The 10,914-nt window shown below is 47.3% G+C and overlaps 1 protein-coding gene across 2 annotated transcripts; it reads right to left on the bottom strand.

Annotated features, from left to right (window-relative positions):
• Positions 1-991: 991 nt before the first annotated feature.
• On the bottom strand, positions 992-10,681 carry Mcfd2 (multiple coagulation factor deficiency 2, ER cargo receptor complex subunit). 2 transcript variants are annotated; one of them, XM_003473070.5, is made up of 4 exons: positions 10,552-10,681; positions 4,203-4,363; positions 3,562-3,721; positions 992-2,567 (listed from the first exon to the last, which is right to left on the bottom strand). In XM_003473070.5, the coding sequence occupies exons 2-4, from the start codon at positions 4,349-4,351 to the stop codon at positions 2,436-2,438; spliced, it is 441 nt and encodes a 146-aa protein (XP_003473118.1). In that variant the 5' UTR covers positions 4,352-4,363; positions 10,552-10,681; the 3' UTR covers positions 992-2,435. The 2 variants fall into 2 exon arrangements, with proteins under 2 accessions (XP_003473118.1, XP_063085145.1); XM_063229075.1 differs by lacking the exon at positions 10,552-10,681 and adding an exon at positions 5,423-5,501.
• Positions 10,682-10,914: the final 233 nt, after the last annotated feature.

The following is a 10,914-nucleotide window of genomic DNA, read 5'->3' as shown; positions in this document are numbered from 1 at the left end:
CTCATGCCCATCCCTCCTCTTTATGTCCCAGCCGGAGGAGGCTCCACCCTGCCTGTGGTGAGCAACCTTCCTCAAGTACCGCCTCCCCCACCCCTCCAGCCGGCATCATTTTAAGGTGCCTCCAGCTGTGAGCCTGGTCACCAAGACCTTCCAGAGGGCAGCTCCCCAAGAAGGGTCGGGTCTAAGGACCAAGTCTCTTGGGAGGATGAAAGAATAATTTCCTTTTCAACAGGCAGAATGAAATGTATCATCTCCAGCAGGCCAGGGAGACTGTTTTAAGCTTGGGCCTGGGAGGTTTCAAAGTTATCTCATGAAAATTTCTGGCAAATTTCAGGCTCAAGGGAAAACATTGTACTCTCCTAGAGAAGGCTGTCATAGTCTGCATGTGGCTAAAGAAAGATCCAGCCAGGCAAGGCGGCATACATCTGCAGTTCCAGCACTCTGGGAGGAGAGGCAGGTGGACTGAACATTCAAGCCCAGCCTGGACAACTTGGCAGCATGGGGAGACTCTCTCAAAATAGTCTTTTTTAAAAGGTTGATAAAATAGTCCAGTGTGAAGTCACTGGGTTCGTTCTTCAGTGTGGGGTGGGAAGGTGGGGGTGTCTGTGATTTCACTCAGAAGGGGCAAAGACGCCTAAATGGGTGCAGTGACTGAATATGGAGAATCTATCCTGAAAAAGAAGCAAGGTAAACCTGGAGTGGGGGTGTACACGTAAGTTCCCAGCACTCAGAGGCTGAGGCAGGAAGATCACAAGTTCAAGTCCAGCCTGGACAAATTAGTGAATTAGCAAGACCCTGTCTCAAAATAAAAAAATAAAGGGCTGGAGATGTGGCTCAGTGCAAAGGCCCTGGGATCAGTTCCCAGAACTACACAACCAAACAAAAATGGAGACAGGGTATAGCTCAGCATGGTCACAGCCCCTACGTGAGAAGCAAGCAGATGCAAACACCTTCGCTGAACAAACAAGCCCTTCGTGCGGGCAAAGCCAAGTGCAGATCATTTTTGTTTTATTGGTCAGATATCCACGATTCATTATATAAATCTTTCAAAACAATGAGATATTACAAGAATAGTTTACAAGTTAGCTCTAATTGCACAAAACATGACACAGGAAACCATTTTTACAAATACGTATTTTTCTTATAAGAATACTTTAATAAAGAAAATAAGTCTCTATGCGTCTTGCAGCAAACTTTATGCAGTTTCTTTTTCCCATTCAACTAGCATTTTAGGTTTTCCATTCTAGCGTGACTATCACATTCAACAAACCCGTCTGCAGCTTCCCACTTCCAAATACTACTAAGATTCACACTGTTGAAAGAGGTTTTAGGCTTCCCTCTCTACTCTTTCCTGAAAGAACTCATGTATTCAGGCTGGAAGAGGTAATTTAAACAACATTCCTTCAAAGTAGATCTTGCATCAAGGGGTAGGGTTGCAGCACAGTGGTAGAGCGCTGGCCTGGTGTGTGTGAGATCCTGGGTTCGATCCCCAGCAATACAAAAGGAAAGAAGAACTTGGATCAGCTTAATCACTGTTTCTGGTGAAAGCTCTTCTCACTTCCTACTTAGGCTAGAGCAGCTAATGACTTAGACCTTCTTTCCTAAATCCTCACATTCCTAAAAGTTCCTAAATATAATAAGGAAACCCTGGAAACGAGAGTCAAATACGAATATTAAGAAAGCTAAAAACATGTGCTACTGACGAGAGAACACTTTAAATTCAGAATCTCTCCCAGGCTGAAGACCACAGGAAAGAAGTAAAATAAAGAGGATGTGGCAGGAGTTATATAAAATACTGAAAATCTGAAGAAGGTTAATGACTTAGGCCAGTGGTTTATCATCCAAAATGCCAGGGGATACAGAATCTTAGACTGTAGATGGCTAAACTCAGTATCTGACAATCTTACGCTGTGACTTTGACACAGTCTATTATAATAAAGAGCCACTCACCCTGAGGAAGTGATCGCCTAGGCCATGGGAACTGCACAATGCTGGCCACGCTCACCAGAAGACACAGGACCAAGGGGGACAAGTCTGGCATTCACTCCACCCCTTCCTTCCCTGTTACTGAAAAGCGTGTCCACTTGGCAAAGCTTTCTGTTCTACTTTCCAGGTCGCATGTATCAAAATCAAGAAAAGAGCAGAGTTCTACGGTTAGGTTCCTGAGTTCTGGGCTCCAATTTTTCAACACCTTCAAAAGGATTATTTAATTAAGCCCTTGTCCAGTAAGAGATACAACAGCACTTAGGGACTACTAGATAGTTTATCTTCTATTCCTGTTGATGCTTCTTTCTCACCCCAGTGTAATAAATTGCTACAGATTTTTACCAAACTGCTGCAGCAGTAGCTGTAAATGAGTTACTTCACTTTACCAAAAGCATTCCATCACATTATCACAGGTCATGTTTGCATAGAACCAGATGGCCAGACAGCTTTTACTGTAGTAATTTTGCAAATTCAGCATAATCAATGTATCCGTCGTTGTTCCTGTCATCGTCTTTCAAAACACCATCAATTATGCTAATCAGTTCATCTTCACTCATAGGTGGCAACTGCTCACTTCCTTCCTACAAAACAGAAATCAGACAAGGATGAGTTGGGCACTTGCTGGAGGAAGTGCTGAGCTAACATCCAAAATGTCCACGCTCACATGTGTCCAAAAACTCCTGTGATGTAACGTATGGCTACTTCCAGGAACCCACAAACTCATCCATCAGTTTGTGCCTAGCCTGGGCAACTGAGTGACTCAGCAACATCCTATTTAAAAAAAATTTTTTTTAAATGTCAATAAAAAAGCTGAGAATGTAGCTCAGTGTGAGGCCCCTAGATACAATCCCCAGTACTGTAAAAAATGAAAGAAGCAGGGTAGCCAGGGCCAGCACAGCCTTAGCTGATTCCTCCTTTGCCACACCTCCTGCATCCTCACTTCCCCTCTACGGCCACACACTGTCCTTGTCTGTCGTGGATACAACCCCAGCTCCCTTTCCCAAAACCACTCTGTCTGTCGGTCTGACCATTAACCTGCTTCCACTCACAGGACCTTCCCAAACCTGTCCCTCTACTGCATGAACTGCCAGTGCTCCCTGCTGCCTCCAGAGAAAACCCCAACCTGCACTCTGGGCTGCTGATGCAGCCACAGTGACTCTGAAGGAGCCAGATCTTGATTTCAGCTTCCTCAATGAAAGACGGGAGGCTGTAGCCAAGGGACAAGCAGCTAATCTGTACGGAGTGACACCAACCCTCAGCCACCTGAGGTCCTCGTGCTTTGGTGCTGATTTGCCATGTTCTCTGCTGCAACAGCTTCCTCCCCTGGCTCTGCACCGGGGCTGTCCCCTGTCTCTTTAGGGCCGGCTCCTATACTCTGCTGTACAGCAGGAAACGGGACACAGAGCTCAAGATACAAGTGGCAGCCTGGGGCCTCTGCTCCACAGGACACCCCTCGGGAAGAAGCAGTGACTGGGAGCCAGCAGAGCAGCAGGGAGGAGAAGCGGTGCTACTGAGGCACAAGGGCAGCACAGAGCACCGGGACTGGGACTCCTCCCCAGGCGCAGTCGGACCTACCTCTTTATGCACATGAGTGATGGCTATGGAGAGCTCTAAGCCGTCAAGCAAGCTATTGCCATCATAGTCGTGCATTTTGAAGTAATGGAGCTGTAATTCTTGTGGGGACATTGTCACCTCTGGTTTGTTAATGACACCTTCAAGATGCTCCATGATATGCCTAGAAATAAGAGTCAGATCACGCCAAAACTGTGAGGGCTCCAAAAAGTTCAAGATCTTAAGCTTCAGCTGGGGGGCAGTGGCACCTGCCTATAACCTTAACTACTTGGGAGACTGTAGCAAGTGGGTTCTGAAATTGAGGCCAGACTGGGCAAGACCCTGTTTTTAAAAAATAAAAAATGAACAGAAGGGTTAGATAAGTAGCTCAGGATAGCTACTGCGCCTGTGCATGCATATGCATATGCATGTTGATCTGTGTATGTCTGTCTACCTCTGGTAAAGAGAAAGACTGAACTCAGACAAGTAATTTATTCATCTGGGCCTCAATGTGACTCCGTAGTAAGAAAAGAACACCCAAATGAGAGGCAGCTTTCAGAAATAAGCACCCCTGAGTTGTATGAAAGTGAGGAAGGTACAGGACCAAGGGTACCCTTGCAACTGGCTGCAAAGGATGGGGAGACTCCCGTCCAGGTGATACGTACTCTTGGTCATGCACTGTGTGCTTATTCAGGCCTGCGCTTCCAGGATGGATGGCGTTGGCCCCAGGCTCATGGGCTCTGGCACCTGAAGCACAAAAGGCCCAGAGCAGGCTGTACATGAAGGGGGTTCTGAGCAGCCACAGGGATCTCATGGTCACTGGTACCTAGGAAGTGGAAAACACCAATGATGAAGACAGAGTGCCAGAGATTTCTTTCAACATCCAAGCCAGGATGCTTCTAGGAAACCCAGTGAGGTAGTGTGGCTGGAAAAGAGAGCACATCAAATTGGGCCTGAGCCCAGTTCCGCCCCTATACTGTGAGATCACATGAATGAGGAAGGGGTCCACAACGCTTCCTCTGCACCTTCAACTCCATAAGGGCTTAAAGGGATTAAGATTACGTCCCACCCACAAGCTTACAGTCCATGGGGAGTAACATGCCATCCTGGGAGCAAAAGAAAAGCAAAGGGGTGATGCCCACCTGTAATCCCAGCACTCCGAGAGGCTGAGGAAGGAGGATCAAAAGTCTCTGCCCAGCCTGAGCAACTCAGTGACTTAGACAGGCCCCATCTCAAAAATAATTAGAAAAGAATCTGTGATGTAGCTCAAGGCAAAGGCCCTAGATTCAATTCCTAGTAAAGAAAAAAAAGGAGGGAGAAGAAAAGAAAAAGAGGAGGACGATGAAGAAAATAAGGGGTACTAGAGAAAAAAGAACACCTGCAAGTTCAGGAGAAGGAAGTTCCTTGGAGACAGACAATCGGAATATGCTGACAGGCACGGTGACACTTTAGCTGGGCTGGAAGGACAGTCACAGAGGCACAGAAGGAACAAGGAATGTGGGAGTAAGGAGGGACAGGCGCAGACAGGCGGGGAAGAAGGCACAGGCAGCTCTGTCTCCTGGGAGGGAGGGCCGCAGTGGCTGGGGGCAAAGGTCGAGTCGGCTGTACAGGACTCGTCTTTGTACACCAGGCCCAGGATGCTGAGGTCCCCTGAGGATCCAAGGGAACAACTGACAGTGCACGACTGGAGATGAGATCAGAGCGTGGCTTCAGCCTGCTCACCTGGCCGCTCTGTGGGGAAGGTGCACAGGACTGAGTGTGGACAGGACACGGGAGCTGGGAAGGCGATAAGACAGGTCAGACCAACCTGAGACAGGCAGAACGCAAAGAGGACGGAACTCCTGTCTCGCCCACCTCCAGGCCAAGACAGAGGTGAGGAACTTACCCACTGCAGCAGGGCACTGGGAAGAGCACAGAGGATCGATGACGGGACCCTATCACATCCTTCTGCAGTCCGGCAACAGCTGGAATTGTGTGCCAACAGGACAACTTGGTCAGCCACAGAGCCCGCTCAGAGGCAGGGAGTGGGTATTCACTGCTGGCAGGCTGTGAGCCACTGCGGCTCCACTGAGTTTTGGTCTTTCCTGGGACTTAGCAACTGAGCCCAGAAAGGAGGGTGAAGGACAGCTGGAGAGCGATATATAAAATCAAGGAAAAGGCTGATACTACATTCACTTCCCGAAAGGCAGAGTTGATTCTATTGGACAAGAACCACTGCTTCCCGAGGGGTCAGCTACAGCTGGCCACACCTATAGCATAAAGAGAAAGCAGGAGGCACTGTTTCCTCTCTTCCTGGCTTGTGCCTGGGGTTGTTGGAAGACAGAGGTGTTGCAGCCCCTCATCATCCTAAAAGGCTCTTGGGGTAGGTCCCTGAGAGTATGCCACCCCATGATGCTCAGAAAAATGTCCCAAACCCAACGCCTTCCATGGCATTCCCCTTACAGGGAACAAGATGTGTAACTTCCAGGTGCTAAAAAGCAAAATTTAGCCTCATGACTGAGCAGTAACATCACAGAGCAGTCTGTCACACTACATAATAAAATCTTCAACATAAACTAGATGAAAAAGAGCAGAATGCAAAAGTCGACAAAGAATGCTCATTTTTAGTTAGGCACCAGTGCATGCCTATAATCCAAGCACTTGGGAGGCTGAGGCAGGAGGATGACCGCAACATGAGGTCAGCCTGGGCTACATAGGATTCAAGGCCAGCCTGCACTATATAGCGAGACATTCTCAAAAATATTTCACTTTCATAAAATAAAAAGCTGTGCATATATATTTCACACACAATAAAAACTATTAACAGTCTCCCTAGTATAAAAAACTAACGGAGTTGGTGGGATCCAAAATGCACAATACATCCTGTAAAAGTGAAAGGGAGGAAATGTCTAAAAAGGGAAGGTTGTAGCCACTGATAATCTATTATCATGATTTGAAACCCACATTGTTTTCATTGTTCTATTTAGTTTGGCTTTATTCTGTTTCTGTTTATCTAATTTTGTTATATCTGATGGCATGGACAGCTATTTCAAAGATAACAAAATATATTATGGTAGCCATTATTGATTTCCTATTAGTTTGTTTTGAATCCTTGTATTGCTTTCATTTTTTATTTTGACTGATTTTATTCCATTTTGATTTGATTGTATCATGTCTGATGGTATAGGCAACCACTTTAAAGATAACAAGATGCATTACGGTACCCACTATGATTCTACTATTACCTTGTTTTAAAATCCTGTACTGCTTCCATTTTTTTAAATTGGTTTTATTCTGTACTATTTTGTTTGATACCCACTATGGTTTTACTATTACCTTGTTTTAAAATCCTGTACTGCTTCCACTGTTTTGTTTTTATTGGTTTTATTCTGTACTATTTTGTTTGACTTTATCATGCCTGATGGTATGGGTAGTTCTTTTGAAGATAACAAGAGAGATTACGGTAGCCATTATTCACTTCCTTGTATTTTGTTTTAAAGTCATGTACCATGTTCCTTGTTTTGTTTTGACTGACTCTATTCTGTTTTATTTTGTTTGGTTTTATTTTCTCCAAAAAAAACTATTAACAAAGAGAGTCTTGCATCACAAAAGTAGGAGTGATTATATCTTATTTTTCTACTGCTCCAAAGTAGCTATGATATGGGGCTGGGGATTTAGCTCAGCAGCATAAATGCCTGCCTTGCAAGCAGGCAGTCATGAGTTTGATCCCTGGTACTGATAAAAAATAAAAAAGACCAAAAAAAGTAGGTATGATAAACATATTTTTCTTAGCCAGATGTGGTGGCTCACGCCTGTAATTCCAGCGTTCAGAAGGTTAAGGTAGGAGGATTGTTGCTAGTTCGAGACCAGTCTAGGCTACATAGTGAGCTCAAGGCCAGCCTGAACTGCATAAAGACCTTGTCTCAAAAAGACAAAAAATATATATTTTTCTTTATAATTACATATTTGCATTTGCATAATTTTGTTTCAATACTACATGGATAGGAGAGTTTCCAGTTCATTCTTATCTCCAGAAATTAATTCAAGGGAAGCCAGAAGCCACACTTTCAGTTTTACCAAATAAAAGTATTGTGATCCCTGGAAGGCCACTGCCACTGTATCTAGTACCAGAAAGCAAGGTCTGGAGTTACCCCAACAATGACTGCTGGCTAGAGCAGAACTTTTTCTGAGCACACACCCTGTAAGTTCTGGGACAGGAGGGATCAGAGTCCCTCTAGGGCCCTTCAGATGTTTCTTCATCTGGGCTCTGGCTTAGGTATTCTCCCCATAAGCTCCCTTCCGAAGGGTCCTGTCCATGGCTGAAGACATCTGCAAACGCCACCTGGGAAACTGACTGATTACTGGCTGGGAGAGTATTCTCGGCCTGGGGCACAGAGCACAGGCTTGGACAGAGGTCCTTTGGGGGACTTGGGAGATTACTACCACCTTCACAGATCAGCAGCAAGTTTTAATGTTAATATAATTGATAAAACTGGAGATGTCTATCAGATAGATGGCAGCGCTGAGTGACAGAGAACCCATGGCACCCTTTTCCCTAACTACATGGGTAAATCATTAGTGTACCAAATTGGAGTGTGTGTATTTGTTGGGAAGGGGGCTCTACTTGGGTAATAGTAATACAGGAACTATGAGTCTAAACTATTCCCTTTTCAGGGTAAATGGCGTAAAAGCCAAGAATTGCTGAAGTTGAATTCATCCCATTTTGGTTTGCTGTTGCAGGTTCTAACCATTAACATACATTAATGCCAAATCTATAAACATATAAAAGGAAAAAATCCCAAGTGCTGCTACTTACAAATTAAACTGCTCACCTCCAAAAGGAAACACATGCTACTCTGTTCTGCCCAAAGAACAAATTGCATCATCCACACTCCAGCTATTCAGCTCAAGGCAATGGGCAAATAGCCTAGAAGATAAGCCCCAGGCGCTCCTAACTTACTGACCTCCAGGACTGATACAGGCCAGGCTGAGGAAATCCAAGAGAGGAGACAATTATACAAAGTGACCAGATCACAATCCAGCCCTCCCAAGGAACAGCCTCAACCCTAGGAGGTGCTGGACCACAGGCAGTAATGGGCACTGTGACTGGATCCTAACAGCTTCCTTCTCTGCTCCTGTAGCTCCTTCCTGTACCATGGCCTCTACCTACACTGGTTCCAGTGATCCACATCTTGTTCCTCCCAGGACAGGTTCAGACGTTATCTACAAATTCTTCCAGCCAGCACTGGCTTAGTCCTCCTCTGACCTCAGTCTGCAACCTCTCACACTCACTTAACCTGAACATATGGTCACATACTGTTCTTTTCTGTTTTTCTCTCTTCCTCTCTAAGGGCCACCCATGTACAGTAATGGGTCTTTTCTGGCTCTCATTAAGCTGCGAGCACTGCAGAGCTGTACTAGGGTAGTATGCCTTCAGGTCTGGATGGGGACAATGGGTCTGGCGCCCAGGCGTGTTGTTCCTTAGGGGTGAGGGGGACTGACCTAAACTGGAACCTGCCCTGGAAGTCTCCCACTGCTGGCTTGGCCTGACCTGCCCTTCCCTCCCATTGTGTCATTTGGCACATGAAAATCTGAAGCCAGCCTTCCTCTAGCAGCTGCTGGCAGCTTTTCCCCCAGCCAAGGGGCCTCAGTTATGAATTCATTCTAAAAGCAACCACACTCACCAACATCCAGACCTGTTATACCCAGAGCCAATGCCAAAGAAAACCCTGACCAGTACTTCCCCATTTGCCACTGCCATAGTTTTGAACTCAAGAGGCAAGAAAACAATCAAGTTCCTCGGCTAAAGAAACCTTTACATGGGCTGCCAGTTGAGAACGCACCTATTTGTTCATTTATTTGGGGGGCCCCAGAGGTAGTCATGTTTTATTGATACATTAAACTAACATATGAACTGCCTGGTACCACACGAACAACAGCATAATAAACAGCTTGAGATACTAAGGACAGATGTGGCCCAGGCAAGACTCCTTTCACACAGATCACAGCTGGGTGGACAAAAGAATAAACAGACATCTACGGGGTATGGCAGAAGCCCCAACTCCCACGTGGAATAACACATGAAGCATGAGGGTTCTTTCAACCAAAGGACAGTGCCCCAGACAGAAGCAACACACAACAAACATCTAACCCCAGAAGGGAGTCACTCCAATCTAGGCACTAAAACACTCAATAGAGTTGAAGACACAGCACAGCTGAGCAGAATGAGTATTCAGTAATGTACAAAGAGGACAGGTTACAAATAGCCTTGCAGTCTGGCATGGCAGTACAAGCCGGTGACTCCAACACAGTGGAAGGTTGTGGCAGGAGGATCACAAATTTGAAACAACGATTTAACAAGACTCTGTCTCAAAATATTTCTAAAAAGATCTAGGTATGTAGCTTAATGCAAAGGCTCTGGGTTCAGTGCTCAGTATTGCAAACCATGTGCAAGAGCATGGAAGAACTATGGCATCTCCAAAAGGATAAAAGAATAGGGAGAGGGACGAGGATAAGTGAAAAATTTCGGTTGAAGATCATGGCTCTCGCTCAGCAGTACTGAACAAGCTACAGAGGGACCCAGAAGGGATACAAACGAGCAGTCAGGGCTCACTGAGCGAGTCCAGAGCAACAGCTGCGAAGGCGGCCTGAACCTAGGGGACGGAGTGGACAGGACTGTAGGTCTCCTCCTTGAGGAATTGGGATGCCTCCGTCCCGACAGCCTCGAGGGAGCAAGAGGCGGGGTCCAATCGCGCACAAGTGGTCCCACAGCCTGGTCCTGGGAGCCCTGACCAGCCAAGAGGTCGGAGATCGACTCCGCCGGGCCAGACAGGCTCCAACGCCCGCAGCGTGGACACTGACTTCCACCTCCGGGTCAGGCCCTGCTCCCAGCCGCAGAGACCCTCACCCAGACGCTCCCGCCTCCGGTACCAACCCCACGGTCCCAGGGAGCCGCCCGCTGAGAACGTTACCCGAGTGTCATCCATGGACCTCAGCCCTAAGGGTCAGGCCTATTCCACTAATCAGTTCACTCACCCTCACCGTCCCCGCCGTGAATACGAAGCCCTCCCGCTTGAGCCTTGCCAGCCCCCGTCCCCAAAATGCTTTCCCGGCCCGTCAGCCCCGCCCCCGGCCTCCCGCGCACGCGCGCTCGCTTCTGCCCGCCCCTGGCAGCCGTAGGTCTCGCCCGTGGTCCAGCCTCTCGCGCACGCGCAATCCCTTCCGCCCGACTCTGGGCGCCTCAGGCCCCGCCCTCGGCCCGAAACCGTGTGGATGACTTCAGTGAGTCCACGTGTAATGTGCGACAGACGCAGTTGTACCCTCGTTCCTGCAGGCCACACCCGGCTCCTGGCGGAATTGCGCTCCCAGGAGCCCAGGGGCCCGGCCGGTTAAGAGGTA

The sequence above is a fragment of the Cavia porcellus genome, unplaced genomic scaffold (genome assembly GCF_034190915.1).
Source record: "Cavia porcellus strain 051 isolate PalLab524CR breed Dunkin Hartley unplaced genomic scaffold, mCavPor4.1 scaffold_1, whole genome shotgun sequence".
In the NCBI taxonomy this organism is placed as follows: Eukaryota; Metazoa; Chordata; class Mammalia; order Rodentia; family Caviidae; genus Cavia; species Cavia porcellus.
Note: the sequence above shows the minus strand (reverse complement) of the source record. Positions and strands in the feature narration are given on the sequence as shown.

Excerpts from the sequence above, each read along its gene's own strand:
- Mcfd2 (XM_003473070.5), bottom strand. The coding sequence starts at position 4,351 with ATGAGATCCCTGTGGCTGCTCAGAACCCCCTTCATGTACAGCCTGCTC. Across the intron at positions 3,722-4,202 it reads CACACAGTGCATGACCAAGA|GCATATCATGGAGCATCTTG; the intron begins GTACGTATCACC and ends TCTTATTTCTAG. Across the intron at positions 2,568-3,561 it reads TCACTCATGTGCATAAAGAG|GAAGGAAGTGAGCAGTTGCC; the intron begins GTAGGTCCGACT and ends TCTGTTTTGTAG.